This window comes from Myotis nattereri (assembly GCF_964212035.1).
Source record: "Myotis nattereri genome assembly, chromosome: 5".
Lineage (NCBI taxonomy): Eukaryota > Metazoa > Chordata > Mammalia > Chiroptera > Vespertilionidae > Myotis > Myotis nattereri.
In genome coordinates, this window is record NC_138080.1 from 30,240,828 (window position 1) to 30,257,366 (window position 16,539).

General features: G+C 56.4%; 2 protein-coding genes across 4 annotated transcripts; one reads left to right on the forward strand and one right to left on the reverse strand.

Annotated features, from left to right (window-relative positions):
- Positions 1-1,854: 1,854 nt before the first annotated feature.
- MFSD12 (major facilitator superfamily domain containing 12) lies at positions 1,855-12,373 on the forward strand (the record flags this gene model as incomplete). 3 transcript variants are annotated; one of them, XM_081092554.1, is made up of 10 exons in its annotated part: positions 1,855-2,303; positions 5,524-5,734; positions 8,560-8,698; positions 8,819-9,001; positions 9,287-9,379; positions 9,470-9,562; positions 10,491-10,661; positions 10,753-10,847; positions 11,806-11,936; positions 12,030-12,373. In XM_081092554.1, coding segments are annotated over exons 1-10 (1,416 nt in total). In that variant the 5' UTR covers positions 1,855-2,005. The 3 variants fall into 3 exon arrangements, with proteins under 3 accessions (XP_080948680.1, XP_080948679.1, XP_080948681.1); XM_081092553.1 differs by lacking the exon at positions 12,030-12,373 and having other exon boundaries at positions 1,863-2,303; positions 11,806-11,947; XM_081092555.1 differs by lacking the exon at positions 8,560-8,698 and having other exon boundaries at positions 1,878-2,303; positions 8,884-9,001.
- A 174-nt stretch (positions 12,374-12,547) lies between these two features.
- Positions 12,548-16,122, reverse strand: TEKTIP1 (tektin bundle interacting protein 1; the record flags this gene model as incomplete). Its single annotated transcript, XM_081092727.1, is given in 5 exon segments — positions 12,548-12,735; positions 12,738-12,766; positions 12,768-12,945; positions 13,024-13,262; positions 16,040-16,122. Coding segments are annotated over 5 exon segments (717 nt in total).
- Positions 16,123-16,539: the final 417 nt, after the last annotated feature.

Below are 16,539 nucleotides of genomic sequence, written 5' to 3' on the forward strand. Positions count from 1 at the left end.
TGAGAACAAAGATTCACAAGCCTATGTGGATGAAAACATGGAGAGTAATGCTGTTGTAAAGCTTTTTAAACAGAAAAAATTTTCTGGAATGGCATTCCAAGTCCTCAATAATTCGTTTTCACACTATTGAAATTGCTCTTCCCCTCTCTCGTCAATCCATGTCTATGGTCTTTAAGATAACTTGTTATGTAAAATTATTTATTTATCTAAGATGCACCTACACTGAATTTATCTGAAAAATAAACAAGTCGATATTAAGAAAAAAATTGTAAATGGAAGATTATAAGAGAGGGTTTTGCGTGCCAGCAAAAGTTATTGGCGTGCCATGTTTGGCACGCGTGCCAGGGGTTGCCCACCCCTGCCCTAGGCAGTGGTTCTCAACCTTCCTAATGCTGTGACCCTTTAATACAGTTCCTCATGTTGTGGTGACCCCCAATTTCATTGTTACAAATTGAACATAATTAAAGCATAGTGATTAATCACAAAACAATATGTAATTATATATGTGTTTGCCGATGGTCTTAGGTGACCCCTGTGAAAAGGTTGTTGGACCCCCAAAGGGGTCGCGACCCACAGGTTGAGAACCGCTGCCCTAGAGGGTGCTGAGAAGGCTTTCTGGCTGAGAATATTAAGAGCTAACACACCTATCACTTTTTGTTGTTAATCCTCGCCCAGGATATTTTTTCCATTGATTTTTAGAGAGAGTGGGAGGGAAGGAGGAAAAGAGGGAGAGAGGAGGAGGAGGAGGAGAGAGAAACATCTAGGTGAGAGAGACAATCAATCGGTTGCCTCCTCCTCGCGGGGGAACCGGGGCCAGGAAGGAGCCTGCAACCCAGGTATGTGGCCTTGACAGGACATCGGACTCATGACCCTTCCGTGCTCGGGCTGATGCTCTAACCACTGAGATACCAGGGCGCTTATGTCACTTTTAACATACATTATACCCATTCTAGAGCTGGGGAGACCGAGAACCCACGAACTTAAGGGGCTTGTCCTAGCTGGGACAGCTAGGAGGCGGGCTGGTCCGGATCCCAGGATTCTGGCCGTGCAGGTTTAAAACCACTGCTGGAGGAGGCCTGGAGGCCAGGGCTGGGGGTGGGCAGGGGTGGAACTTGAAACCGCTAGTGTGGTGACCAAGTGTCTGGGAAGACAATTGAAACGGAGTAGGGAGGGGTCCAGAGCACTGCCTCCCGGGAACGCGCGCACCTGATCGCTGTCAGGTGAACACTAGGCGCCCTTGAGCACCTTTCTTGCTCTTTGGGCGTGTTTCTTGCCTGTGAAATAGGAGAGACTTGCTCCGCCTCCCGCCCAGCTGGGATGAGTAAATCCACGTGGGGTGTTGGCACAATTGGCGCTCATTAAATGCCAGCTGGTGTTATTATGACGCTTATCCCCATTATTATCCTTAATAACTAATTAATTAGAACTAATGCGTCCTCTCCGCCCCCAATTGGGTGTCTCCGGCCGCAAAGCCACCGGACCCCGCGGAGAGAGGAACGAGCTGCATCTAAGACCTTTCCCCAACACACATCCCAGCTCAGCCCATCCCCCGCCCCCAGCCCACATTTGGCTGATAAAGCTGGGACTGGCTTGGATGGCACGGGCCTGGCAACCGGAGTCTGGGTGGGGGCGACCCTTGCGTCACCCCCAACTTCGTGGTGTGGGGTCCGAGAAGCCCGAATGACCGTAGAGCGCTAGGACCCCGCAGCTCTGTCGGAGCCGGGTGTGTAGGCCCAGCTTACCCCCCCCAGACCACGCCCATCTCCAAGATGATTGGCTCGCCACACCCGGCACGCGGCCCCGATTGGCGGAAGAGGCCTGGATGCCCCGCCCCGCCCCTCCCGGACCGTAGTCTCGGGGCCAGAGGCTCCAGGGCCGCAGGAGCGCTCGGCGGGGCGGACGGGCAGAGGTAGTCGGTGGTGGGGGGAGAGGGGCTCCCACGGTCGGGCTCGGGGGTCCCGTTTGCGGCGCGTCCGACGGCCCAGGCCGAGCCCGGAGTGCTGCCATGGGCCCGGGGCCCCCGACGGCCGGAGCTGGGGCGCCCCCGCGGCCGCTGTCCCTGACGGCACGGCTGAGCTACGCCGTGGGCCACTTCCTCAACGACCTGTGCGCGTCCATGTGGTTCACCTACCTGCTGGTCTACCTGCACTCGGTGCGCGCCTACAGCTCGCGCGGCGCCGGGATTTTGCTGCTGCTCGGCCAGGTGGCCGACGGGCTCTGCACGCCTCTGGTGGGCTACGAGGCCGACCGCGCCGCCGGCCGCTGCGCCCGCTGCGGGCCTCGCAAGGCCTGGCACCTGGTTGGTAAGTCGCGGCCGAGCCGCTCCCATTCACCTGCCTGCCCAGTGCCCCCAGTGGCCAGATCTTCCCCTCTGTGTCTGCCCCAGTGCCTGAGCCAACCCCTCTCTCTGCTGAACTCCCTGCCCTCCCCCCCCCCCCTTCTGTCTCTCTGCCCCTTGGCCTGAACCTGCCCCTTGTCTGTCACATGACCTGAGCCTTCTGCCTCTGCCCCAGGCCCTGAGTCTTCTCCCTCTGTCTGCCTAAGGCTGCTGTCTGACCTGTCAAGCCCCTTCATCCGACTCAGTTGGTGTGACCTCCTGGTGCGCTTCCCTTAGTCTGACCCCTGGGGCTCCCTGAACCATCTTCGGGTTGGGTCTGTCAGTCTGGCTTGTCTGGCTTGACCTCCCCATCTCTCTATCAGGGTGACCACCAGGACAGCTTGGTCCAAGTGAGGGTCAGACTAGAGCCCCCTCTGCCTGGCCATCCGTTTCTGCAGTACTCTGTCTGTTCCTCCCCAATGTGGGCAACGTGGCGCTTGGGCGTTTGGGGGAGCTGCCCTGGCAGCTGAGAGTTGAGTTGGGGGCGGGTGAGACAGAAGGGTCAGGGGTCTGTACCTGACTAACGGGATGGGGTCTGCTGGACAGGTCGTGGGCTCACCCTCTGGCCTGGGGCCTTTGCCTGCCTAGAGGGCTGTTGGGGAGGGTAAGCAGCAGGTCCCAGGGGGCTGGGGCGCCCTGCCCTGTGCACACTGATGATAAGCCTGTGTCCATGCGCCCTTCTCTGCCCGCCCAGGCCTTGAGCTTGGAGATTAGCCCTGGCCACTTTCCCTGGCTCTAGTGCCCACCACAGCCTGGCATTGGGGGCCCTCCAGGCATTTCAGGAGGCAGGACCGGGAATCCTGCCACTCGGGGAACTCTGGAATTCTGGGTGGCAGCTTTTTAGAAGGCAGGCGGGACGATGAGGGGTGAGACATTTACCCTGGGCCCTTTTGAGTGAGGTTTTGCAAGGTGCAACAGATCTCCAAATGGCCTGAGGGTGGCTTGCTTCGTGTGGCCACATCCTCGGGGTGGATTTCAGGTTTGTCAGGTCTGAGCTTGCCCGGGCTGTTCTCAGGCCACTTTAGACGGCTGGACACTCAGTGAGGGTCCCACCTGACCCCAGGAAGGACTTGATTTTCCCCCGCAGAGGTGGGTGGTAGGGGTGCTGAGGGCACTTTTGTAAATAAGAACTGAACGGTTTGTGTTTATGCAAAACAGGCCTGGGGGTTGAGTGCCCCAACCAGATACCCAGGTCTCTACCTGCACCCCTTCATGCCCATCTTGAGGTGGAGGATCTGTGGAGAGAGGAAGCCGGGTAGCTCCTCAAAATGCCTGATGAGGTGACTAGAGCGACGGTCACCCCAGCAAGTGCCCACTTCTCTATTTGCCCCTGAGTCTGTGTGGGTGGTGGTGATAAACTCACTCTTTCCCTTAACAAGCCCTCCCAGCTGCCCTCTCGCCTAGAGAGGCCATCGAAGCTGGACATGGATACTCCTGTGAGGCCCCGGCTGGCAGGCGAACGGACCGGGCTCCATAAGAAAGAAGCAGAGCTCTGACAAAGACAGGAAATTGCCTTTGGGGTTTTGAAGGAGGAATGAAAGTGTGTTTCTGTGCCGGTTGTGGGGGTACATTCCAAGTAGTGGGAAGAGCTTGTGTGAAGGTGTGAACTATCATGGTTTTGAGGCCGCTGAGGTGGGGAGTAGCTCAGAGCAGTAGCCACTTTCACACATTAACTCTCAATTCTCACATCGACCTCAGGGGGCATTTCCATGTTCTGGACACTGAGGCACCTAGAGCAGTCACATGCCCAAGGCCCCCCAGCCAGGCAGCCTCCCTCCTACAATGGTTAACTGGCCTGGGCAGCAGCAGGGTGGAGTCCACCAGGGCTGCACATTCTTCTGACCAGCGTCTGCAGTTGGTGCTTGGCCTGCATTTGCCCAGGATGCCCCTCCCAATTCCAGAGAAAGAACCAAGCTGGTTTTGGTTTCATTTCCTGATCCCAGAGCTGTGGGGGCGAGCCAGGGTCTGGGGATGAGGTCACCTCCGGAGCCTGGGGGAGTAAGGAAGTCCAGCCGCCAGACCCCTTCCAGGCTCAGGGATGGGAGGAAAGTGACTTTGATAGACCTGGGACCCATCCCAACAGAACCCACAGTCTGGTGGGGTAGGCAAACAGGAAACAAGCAGACAGACAGACAGATAGACAGACATAAGAATTTCTGTGTGTGCTGAGGGGTGAGAGGAAAAGAAAGCAGGGTCCAGAATAGACCCTATTGAAGTGGCAAGGGGACTGTCAGTGACTGAGCTGATCAGGGAGGGCTTCTTTGAGGAGGTGGCATTTGAGTTGAGTCCCGAGGGATGGAAAGAAGAGCATTCCAGGCAGAGGGCACAGCATGTGCAAAGGTCCTGAGGCAGGACTGTGCCTGGCATGTTGGAAGAGCCCTGTGTGGCTAGAGTAGAGTGAGCAAAGGGGCAGGGAGGGGACGGGGGCAGGTTGTGCAGGGCCTTGGGGAGGACTTGGGCTTGTTCTGAGATATTGGAATGTTTGCCAGGGACAGGTCCCCTTATGAGCTAGGGCAGGATCCAGCCTCACCTGACCTCCTGACTCCTGGTGGCCCCCAGGATCCTTGGTAGGAACTGGGGAGGAAAAGGCTCGCTCCTGGGAACGGGAAGTTGTGGGTGTAAATGGTGTGTCTGTAGTGGGTGGTTTTCCAGGGGACCCCACAGCATCCTTTCAACCTGCTGTGTGATCTCAGGGTCTCTGTGCTTCAGCTTCCCCACCTGTCATCAGGGGCAACCCCCGGGACTCCTGGACTGCCATGGGGAGGCCCTGCTCTTCCTCCCTCTTATTACCTGGCCACACGTCCTGGTCCTGCCACTCATGTTACGGCGTGTAACCTCAGGGCCATGCCAGCCTGTTCTGTGTCTCCATTGGACGGGTGGGTGGAGGCCTGTCCACCCCCCACCCGTTTGGCTGTGTGACTTCTAGGGAACCCCAGATCTATCTGCTTCAGTTTACCCATTTGTCACAGGGGCCATAAGCCTGAGGTGCTCTGGGCTGCTGATCCCATACACCACACTGCGTGACTTTGGGAGGGTCTCTAGCCTTTTCTGTGTCTCTGTTTTGTTCCCACCCGGTCACACCCCAGGGACCCCTCGGCCACTGTGGGAAGGTCCGGCGTATGACCCCCTACTCTGCCCATCCACAGGCACCATCTGTGTTCTGCTCTCCTTCCCTTTCATCTTCAGCCCCTGCCTGGGCTGTGGGGCATCCACACCTGAGTGGGCCGCCCTCCTCTACTACGGGCCCTTCATTGTCATCTTCCAGTTTGGCTGGGCCGCTACACAGATTGCCCACCTCAGCCTCATCCCCGAGCTCGTCACCAATGACCACGAGAAGGTGGAGCTCACAGCTCTAAGGTACGACCGGCAGGGTGGGGTGGGAGGGCACGTGCACAGCAGTGAGGACTGGTCACACCCTCGGGGGCTCCCAGCCCAGCTGATACATCTGTAACATAGTAACCAGTCACCTGCAGCTGCTTGTATAACGAATGACCACCAAGCAGCTTCAAACAGCATGTGTTTATCATGTCATGGTTTCTGTGGGTTAAGAGGCTGTCTCAGTGGGGTTTTCTGCTTCAATGTCAGTCTTGAGGCTAGAGCTGGTCTCATCTGAGACTTGGGGTCCCTCTATCCTGCTCATGTAGTTGGTGGCAGAATGAATTTTCTTTTTTAAAAACTCCGCCCACCAGGGGTGGCCTCCCCCCACATCCAGGCATTGGCTTCCAGGACAGCCTCCTTCCTGTGGAGTCCCCCCCTCTTCCCCAATGGCATCATCCAAAGCTACAAACTCCAGCTGCATAGGGCTTGCCTTCCGCACACAGACGCTCCCTGCACCCCCAGCCAGACGGAGACGCCGTCCAGGGCCCGGGGCCCAGTGCCAGCCTGAGGGGGCTCCAGCCTTACACCACCTACAGGCTGCGCAAAAAACAAACAAACAAACAAAACTTTTTTATTGATTTCAGAGAGGAAGGGAGAGGGAGAGAGATAGAAACATCAATGATGAGAGAGAACCTTGATTGGCTGCCTCCTGCACACCCCCTACTGGGCAATCGAGCCAGAAACCTGGGCACATGCCCTTGACCAGAATGGAACCCTTCAGTCTGCAGGCCAACGCTCTATCCACTGAGCCAAACCAGCTAGGGCTGAATTTTTTTTCTTTTTTAAAAATTGATTTTTAGCCCTGACCGGTTTGGCTCTGGATAGAGCGTCGGCCTGCGGACTCAAGGATTCCAGGTTCGATTCCGGTCAAGGGCATGTACCTTGGTTGAGGCCACATACCCAGTGGGGAGTGTGCGGGAGGCAGCTGATCGATGTTTCTCTCTCATTGATGTTTCTAGCTCTCTATCCCTCTCCCTTCCTCTCTAAAAAATCAAAAAAAATATATTAAAAAATAAAAAAATAAATAAAAATTGATTTTTAGAGAGAGGGGAAGGGAGAGGGAGAGGGAGAAACATTGATGTGAGAAACAATGATAGGCTGCCTCATGCATGCCACCTACTGGGGATCAAGCCCACAACCCAGGCATGTGCCCTAACTAGGAATCGAACTGGCAACCTTCCAGTGCCCAACCAACCGAGTCACCCCAGCCAGGGCCAGAATTCCGTTTCTTACGGGCGGAGAGCTCATGCTGGCTGGCTGGTTCTTTGACACCAGCAGGGAGTCAGATCTCAGGGGTGGCTTAAGCCCTTTTTCTAAGAATCACCTGAGAAGGCCAGGCCCACCCAGGATAATCTGTAATTACACCTGAAAAATCCCTTCACCTGTAGCACAGAAGTTGCCTAAATGTGGGTGTGCTATCCCATCACATTCAAAGGTCTCATCCCCAAGGGGAGGGATGAGGCACGGCAGGACCGGGGCGTGGGAGTCTCCAGAGCCATCTTAGAATCCTGCCGACGACCAGTTGGTGCCCAGCTTATCCAGCACTTGCTTGAGGTGCTAAAGGGGCTGTTCTGGATCTGCTGATCATAGGAGCATTTGTGACGTGCTTGCTGTATGCCAGGCACAGTTCTGGGCCCTTCACCACACACCCAGGTTGTCATGTGCCCAAGGCCAGACCAAAGTGCCTATGGGACATGCACGTGAAGAAAAAGGAGGTGGCAGTTCCAGCCCGAAGGGAGAGGGCATGTGAGGGTCGCCAGTGTTGCTGGAGCTCAAAGAGCCCAGCTGACAGTTGGCCCCCGGTAAGTGCATGTTACTCTTGCTATTTTGTAGCATCTTTGTTGAGGGTCCTGCCTGCCTCCACCTCAGCCTGTTTGGTCCCAGTTTGGTCTGGTCCCCACCCGTCTTTGAGTTCCCCATTATGGCTGAGAGCTGCAAGCACTAACGACACGGGTTGCTCAATGCCCCGGCCCCTGAGGGCCCCAGATGTTAGGGGTCAGGCTACACCAGGCCAAGCTCTGGTGAGCTTCTACCTGCAAGTGCTTTATTGCCAACGCTGTCATCTTCACTGTGACCTCTGGGTATTGTTCTTACATTTATTTATTTAAATATATTTTTATTGATTTCAGAGAGGAAGGGAGAGAGATAGAAACGTCAATGATGAGAATCATTGATCGGCTGCCTCCTGCACGCCCCCTGCATGTGCCCCAACTGAGAATGCGGAATTGAGCCTGCAACCCAGGCATGTGCCCCAACTGAGAATGAAACCGTGACCTCCTGGTACATAGGTCAGTGCTCAACCACTGAGCACACCGGCCTGGCTGTTCTCCCTTTTAGAAAGGGAAACTGAGTCCTGGTGAGACCCAGAGGTTGCTCCTCCCCTGACCTTCCCAGCCCCTGAAGGGATATCACGTCGGGGCTGCAGGCAGGCGCAGACCCAGATGATCCTAGACCTTGCCCTGCTGAAGCCCAGGATCTTGGTACCAACAATTCCAGAATCCTCCTTCTGAGCATCTTGGGTTCTCAGACTTGACTGGACCCTACTTTGCTGAGTCTCTGCATCCCAGCCCCTTGTCATGGTGGTTGAGGGTCAGAGTTGTAAATCATCGGACAACATGCAGGCTGGGCAAGCTGGGGCCAGCAGGGGCTTCCCTGGGGCCACCCAAGGTTTGGTGGCTAAAATTATCTGTCACCCGGAGGTTCCCCAGACACCACAAGCAGCTCTCACTGTGTGGCTGCCTGGAGAGGAAGTGGCCCTGTGGTTTCCCGGGCTGCCATGCGGAGGCCTCGCCTGTCCCCACCAGGTACGCCTTCACTGTGGTGGCCAATATCACTGTCTATGGTGCTGCCTGGCTCCTGCTCCACCTGCAGGCCTCTGCAAATACGGGGCCCACCCCGGATGTCAGTGACCAGCTGGGGGTCCAAGATGTGCCAGTATTTCGGGTGAGCTGGGGCCGGGGTGGGGGCCAAGGATGCTGCTGGCGGGATGGGACCTCCCCCAGGCCCTGAACTTGGGCCTGGGCCGTGAGAGCCACTGCTGATGCCTTTTCTGCGGATCCTCAGAACCTCTCCCTTTTGGTGGTGGGCATTGGTGCCATCTTCTCACTGCTGTTCCACCTGGGCACCAGGGAGGGGCGCAAGCAGCTGGTGGAGGAGCCGGATGAGCACAGCCCCCTGTTGGCCCCCACCATGGCCCGGCCCTTGCTGCTCTGGAAGCACTGGCTGCGGCAGCCGGCCTTTTACCAGGTAGGTCTGTGATGGGGCAGAGCTGGCTGGAGTGGATGCCTGTCTCCCACCTGGCCCTTACTCTGGGGCTGCAGGCAGGATGGCCGGTAGATGAGCAAACAGACTTTCCATTTCACAGCAGGGCAGACATTGCTAATCAATTACTGCTCTCTTCTCCCCCTGTCCAGCTATGGTCCCTAATAGTGGGTCAGGTGTCCCTGCAGCTAGGCCCTGAGTGTCCCCTGCTGGTGGAAGTGGAGACGGGCCCTGTCTGGCCCCTGAACCAGCCCCTCTGTTTGCCCATAGGTGGGCTTCCTGTACATGAGCACGAGGCTCATCGTGAACTTGTCCCAGACGTACATGGCCATGTACCTCACCTACTCCCTCAACCTGCCCAAGGTGAGCTGGGGAGGGCGGGCCAGGGCTGTGGGTGGGTCCTGAGCCCAAGGAGGCCCACCTGACACGCCCATGTCCACTCTGCCCCAACAGAAGTTCATCGCCACCATCCCACTGGTGATGTATCTCAGCGGTTTCTTCTCCTCCTTCCTCATGAACCCGATCAACAAGTGGATCGGGAGGAATGTGAGTGTGTGGGTTGGTGGGGGGCAGGGGGTCACGCATAGACAAGGACCCTCATAACGCAGGTGCACAGAACCCAGGTAATTGCATACCTCAGCTTCTACACCTTGTAGCTGCCCTGTGTCGCAGATCCATGTTCTAGAATCCTGGCTTCTGAGTGTCTTGGGGCTGCAGAGCTCTAGAAATTTCTGTGCTGACTATGTGCTAGCCAGGGTGGCTATGGAGTACTTGAAATGTGGCAGGCATGATGGAAGAACTGAATGATTTTTTTAAGAAAATATATTTTATTGATTTTTTACAGAGAGGAAGGGAGAGGGATAGAGAGCTAGAAACATCGATGAGAGGAAACATCGGTCAGCTGCCTCCTGCACACCCCCAACTGGGGATGTGCCCGCAACCAGGGTACATGCCCTTGACTGGAATCGAACCTGGGACGCTTCAGTCCGCAGGCCGACGCTCTATCCACTGAGCCAAACCAGTCAGGGCAAGAACTGAATGATTTATTAAAAATTTTTAAAATGTATTTTTGATTTCAGAGAGGGAGAGAGAGAGAAACATCAATGATGAGTCATTGACTGGCTGCCTCCTGCACCTACTGCACTGGGGATTGAGCCCATAACTCAGGCATGTGCCCTGATCAGGAATCATACTGTGACCTCCTGGTTCATAGGTCAATGCTCAACCATTGAGCCATGCTGGGCCATTTTATTTAATATTAATTGATTTGCACTTAAGATGTAAATAGCCACCTGTCCCTAGACTGTCAGCTCCTAGGTGAGGTCAGAGCTGGGGGCTCCTTAGGAATGGCCCAGCTTGACCCCCTCACTCTCTGGGGTTAGGGACTAGGTGGTGGTGGATTGAAGACCAGAGAGGGCAAGCGCCAGGCTAGGAGCTGCACAGTGAGGGGGCCTGATGCTGGTCTCTCCTGCAGATGACTTACTTCGTGGGCCTTCTGGTGATCCTGGCCTTTGCGGCCTGGGTGGCATTGGCAGATGGGCTGGGTGTAGCTGTCTATGCAGCAGCTGTGCTGCTGGGCATGGGCTGTGCCACCATCCTTGTCACGTCACTGGCCATGACAGCTGACCTCATCGGCCCCCACACGGTAGGGCTGGTGGGCAGGGCTGGGTGGGGGTTGGGGCCCAGGGCTGGGACCCAGGGCTCGGGTGTTAACCTCCCTGCCTGTGTCCTCCCAGCACAGTGGAGCCTTCGTGTACGGCGCCATGAGCTTCTCGGATAAGGTAGCCAACGGGCTGGCAGTCATGGTCATCCAGAGCCTGTACCCCTGCTCGTGAGTGTGACGCATTTGTAGTTCACGTAGCAAAGGCGCACTGTGTGTGCCCAGTACTGCTCCAGGTCTAGGGCATTGGGGGAATGTGAGTGGGCAGTGCTACAGGGGAGCCGGGCTGTGTCACTCAGACCCTCAGAGCCTGGGGTTTCAGTCCTAATGACAAGACCACTGAGTTCTCGCCTTATAGAAGCCCAGGATCTGGGAGCCAGAACTAGCCTGGGCCTTTGTCGTCATGGAGTTGGGGGTAATACAAGCCATGTTAACCACAGGAATAAATGTGTGATCCAGACCAGTGGCCAGGGGGGTGAGGGACACCACATACGGAGGCCTGACTGGTGCAGGTCAGGGAGGACTTCCTTGAGGAGGTGACATTGTCCTGAGAACTGGGGGGTATCGGAGTTCTGGGCAAATGGGAAGGAATAGCCAGTGCAAAGGCCCTGGAGCAGGACCAGGCCTGGTTTGTTGGAACACCACAGTGGAGGCCCGTGCAGCTGGAGCAGAGTGAGCGAAGCGGAGAGAGAGTGGGGGGAGGTTTGCGCAAGTCACGTAGAGCCTTGTGGAGGACTTGGGCTCTCACCCAAGGGAGTTTGGGAGATCTGGAAGGATCCGGGCAGAGGTGAGGCCTGACTCAGGTGCTTACAGGCGCCCTCTTGTGGCTTCCTCCAGAAGGACAGTCTGTGGAAGGTGAGGGCTGGAGCCTTGGCAGAAACAGCCACACTGGTCCAGGTGGGTGATGGGCTGGTCCAGGTGGAGGGAGAGGAAGGGGAGCAGTGGAAAGAGCTGCGATAGACTTTGAAGGCATAGCTGGTAGTACTGGCTGAAGTGTCATGTCGGAGGAAAGGTGGTCAAGGGCGACCCCCTGGTTCTGGCCCGAAGCTGAAGTGGGCGGAGTAAGAGGCTCAGGCTCGAGAGTCCCCACAAATGTCTGCTCACCTGCTCTGTCCTCCCCCTTCCCCAGCTCGGAGCTCTGCTGCAGGGCCTGCGTAGGCTTCTACCACTGGGTGATGGTGGCTGTGACAGGCGGCGTAGGTGTGGCCGCCGCCCTCTCTCTCTGCAGTCTCCTCATCTGGCCCATCCGCCTGCGGAGTTGTGAGTTGTAGACACTCCCCTCCATTCCCAACCTGGTCATGGGTGGGAGGACTGGGGCAGGCCTCATGCTCACCAAACCCCCCTCTCTTGCAGGAGTCCCTGGAGCTCAAGCCTGACATTCCCATATGGCCTCCTGCCCTATGCAAATGAGCTGCAACTGCACATTTCAGGCCCTGCTCCTCAGGTGCCCACCTTCCCCTTGCCTGGCTGCAGGGATGGTGGGTGAGGACAAGAGGGGCTGGACCCCACTGGCTCATCTCCACCGGGGCGAGACACATAGCTAGGCCCTCTGGTATTGGAAGCTCATGGGTCCTCATAGACTTGGGGTGCCCTTGCTATATTGCATGGGACTGCCCTGAACTCAGCTCCCCTCACCCCTGGTCTAGCTGGGGTCTCCAGGGCACTGCTGGCAGTGAATAAAGAGCTGCTCGCGGGAAGGACTGACCTCCGCTGTCTTCCTGGGTCCAGGACGGGGAGGGCAGTAGGGTCCCTACTCTGTCACTGGGGTCTTGGCTAGTAACTCCCTTCACCTGGCCGACCGGCGCCCTAATCCCCAGATGTAGACAGACACCTGAGGAGAGGCACAGGGCCCCCACAGGGGACGGTCTTTATCAGACAGTGGGCATGTAGATGGGTGGGGACCGCTGGCCAGTGGATGGGCAATAGGGTTCCAGGTCCCACTGCCGGTAGTTCTGGGTTGTGTAGAGCGGACGCTGCATTGCCGACAGGTAGGGTACGTAGTCCGACACCCGCCCCAGCGGCTCCACCCCGTATTGGTGCCTGTTGACCACTGTGTGACAGGACCCAAGTCACCTCCTGGCTCCTGTTTCCTGGACCCAGGCAGTTTTACCCCCTCCCCTGGCCCCTGTGATGCCAGCCTCACCATATTCCTTGCCCCGGATGGGTCTGTCTTTCCACAGCATGGCCCCCCACCGCGTGCTGGGGGCTCTGTACTGAGCGGGCATGATGGGGTCATACCAGGCAGTCTCCTGGAGGCGCTGGGTTTGGGCTGCAGGGAGAGTGGGAGAGAAGGTCATCTTTGGCCCTTGAGACTGGCTAGGGTCAAGGTGGGCGGCCAGGCACGCACCTGAGGGCATGCTGTGCTTCCGGTGGCTGTGGCATCCATGCCAGTGGGCGTAAGCCTCCCGGTAGGGGCTGTCCAGGGCCCGTGGGAGCGTGTACCAGGCCTCACGGGGATCCGAGTTGGTTAGGCCGGTGTACCATGTCTGGCCGGCGGAGTCACGTCCCATGGGTGTATACTTCCAGCGCACTGCCTGCTTGATGGCTGGTGTCCAGCGGGGCCCCTCCAGGGACAGGTAGTCATCACTAAGGGTGGAGGTAGGGGGCAGAGGCTAAGCCCGTGGCTGTCCCCTGCCCCTCCCTGGGCCACAGCCTGCCCATCTCTAGAATGGGTCTTTTGCCCTCACTGCCACATGTGACATGGAGGGTGCAAAGGCCCAGCCCACACCGCAGAGGGCCTTCCTCCAGCTCCACTTGGCCGTGTCCTCAGCACTGGACACTCCCGCCCAGGCTGGCAGGAGAGGCCCCCTCCTCTGCCACATCCTCCCCAGAACCTCAACCTTTCACCTTTTCTTGCCTCTCCCCCAAGGGACACCAGGGAGCAAGGATATAAAAGCTCTGGCCACTCCTGTGGTCCTAAGTCCTTGTCCAGCCTCCAGGAAGCCCCCTGGTCCACAGGCACACCAGGAAGACGTGGTCTCAGCTGCTTGAGAGCATGTGGGGTGCCCACCCAGTCATCAGGGACCACTGGGAGTGAGGGCAAGCTTCCATTAAAGGACAAACTATGGAGCGATTCATTTGTGCCTATTCCAGAGGGCAGCTCTGGTGCCAGGGCCGTTTAGGTTGAGAACACAAGCAAACTGAGAAAGTAGGTGGGGGAAGGACAGGAGGAGGGAGGAGACCACTCCAGGTGAAGGAAGTAACATGTGCAACTGCTCTGGGGCAGCAGAGGATGGGTTAAGGAACAAAGGGCTGCAGTGCAGAGGTTAGTGGAAATATGCTGAGGGCAGAAATCAAACCTCAATGAGGTACCATTAAAACTAAAAAGCAGAGCCCTGACCAGGGAGCACAGCTGGTTAAAGCGCTGTCCCCATACGCCCGATTTCGGGTTTGATCCCTGACCAGGGCACATACAAGAACTAAGAATGTATAAATAAGTGGAACAACAAATTGATGTTTCTTTCTCCCCCGCCCCCACCTACCTCTCTGAAATCCATTTTTAAAAAAGGCAGAAAACAACCAATGCTGTTCATGTGAAGCTGCAGGGAAACTTGCTTAAGCATAATCCTCATGTGGCAGCTCCTTCTGGAACGCATCCTCATAGCACCACTGCCCGAGGGAGAGATGTGCGTGTGCTCACCTAGTGAGCTCGCTCCTGGAAAATCCCCGGGGAGTGAGCCTGGCTGCCCAGGAGGCCTCAGCAGGGCCACTGACAGAACGCTGTCATCACTGCCATGCAGAGCCCCGCTAGTTCTCCCTCCAGCAGATTTTTTTTTTTATATATATATTTTATTGATTTTTCACAGAGAGGAAGGGAGAGAGATAGTCAGAAACATCGATGAGAGAGAATCATCGATCAGCCGCCTCCTGCACCTCCCACTGGAGATGTGCCCGCAACCAAGGCACATGCCCCTGACCGGAATCGAACCCGAGACCCTCCAGTCCGCAGGCCAATGCTCTATCCACTGAGCCAAACCGGCTACGGCCCTCCAGCAGATTTGATAGGAGCAAAACTAGAAACGCAGGGTCTCGTCAAAGGTGGAACGAGCCTGGTAGGTTCGGGAACATCAGTCTTAGAAACCTGGCAGACCGGACTTGCCACCCAAAGGGACATTTCAAGGTTGCCTGGGGTACCCCGCCCTTTTGAAACTAGGATTTCTAAACTGCAAAATGCACATCGTCTGTAAAATGCAATTAAAATGCTCCAATGTAATATACAATGACCAGAGAGTACCCCTTTACCCCAGCCACCACCTGGACCTGGGCTGCCACTCCATTTCTTCCGGAAATGGGCAGCACATGCCTGTGTCCCCACTAGTACAGAAATGTGGACACTGGCTGCCCTGTTTCACATCTTTTTTTCTCCCCTTGCATATGGAGTGGCACAAAGAACACTCATCTAACTTTGATTTTTCGGCTGCAAAATAATCATAACTTATTCAAACAGCCACTTATTAATGGATATTCTACTGCAGGGGTCCTCAAACTGTGGCCCGCGGGCCACATGCAAATACAAATATTGTATTTGTTCCCATTTTGTTTTTTTTACTTCAAAATAAGATATGTGCAGTGAGCATAGGAATTTGTTCATAGTTTTTTTTTAAACTATAGTCTGGCCCTCCAACGGTCTGAGGGACAGTGAACTGGCCCCCTGTTTTAAAAGTTTGAGGACCCCTGCTCTACTGGGTTGGATGTCCTCACAATGGACATCCACCTGGAACCTCACATGAACTTAATTGGAAACAGGAACTTGGCAGATAGAATGAAGATGAGGTCATAGTGGGTAGGGTGGCCCCTGTGTCCTCATAAGGACAGGGGAATCTGGACACACACACAGGAGGAGGTCAATCATGAAGGCAAGTGTCTACAAGCTGAGGGACACCAAGAATTGCCAGTAAATCACCAGGAGCCAGGAGAAAATGGAACAGACGTTCTCTCCTAGTCCCGGAAGGAACCAGCCCTGCTGACACCTTCCTCTTGGATTTCTGGTCTCCAGAACATGGGAGAGAATAAATCCCTGGCATTTAAGCTACCCAGTGTGTGTTACAGCAATCCCAGGAAACTCCCAGATACCTACTTTCTCAGTTTGCTCTGTGTTGTGCCCACAGTGAGCAATCATGTGTGACTTGCACCCCCCCCCCCACCAGTCTCCAAGCCTGCCTTGCTCTGACCGTTAGCGGGGGTGGGGGGTGAAGGGAAGGGGAGGCTACCCAGGTGCAGGTGGATGGGAGGTGCAGGGAACTGACCAGTGAGGGGCAGCACCAACGTGCCCTTTTTGAAGAATTAAACACTTGGGAAAAGCCAAAACAAATCCCATCACCCAATCCAGAGAGGCCGTGCCTGGGGGTAGGGTGAGCACTCACCTGTAGAGAGGTGGCGGGAAGTCCTCTTCGAGGGCCCCCTGGGGGACATAGGGCTGGGTGGCCTCCCGCCTCAGGGTCTGCATGTCTGCCTCTGGGTTCTTGGGTGCTCCTGCCTAGAAGGCCTGCGAGGCCATTGTTGCAGCAACAAAGACCATTCTCTGTGTCCTGGCAATGCGGCCGGTAGCCTGGCTCCCACCCAGGCCACTCCCTCCCGCCCCAGCTGAGGGGTTGGCGGAAGGAGGCGGGGCCACACCTGGGTGGCGTGGGCCTCAGTGCCCCTTCCGCCCCTCCCCACATGGCCACACGGGGGTCTCTGAGCCAGAGAGCGCTTCTGGTGCTCAGGCCAGAACTGCCAGTCCCCAACCCTCCCTTCTCACCCCACCCCATCCAGTCCTCAGGTTTCAAAATCCATCAGAGCAAACACCTGCGGACATGATTCACAACCAGCGAGTGGAAACAACCAAAATGCCCATCAACTCAACACAGTGTGGTCCATGCAG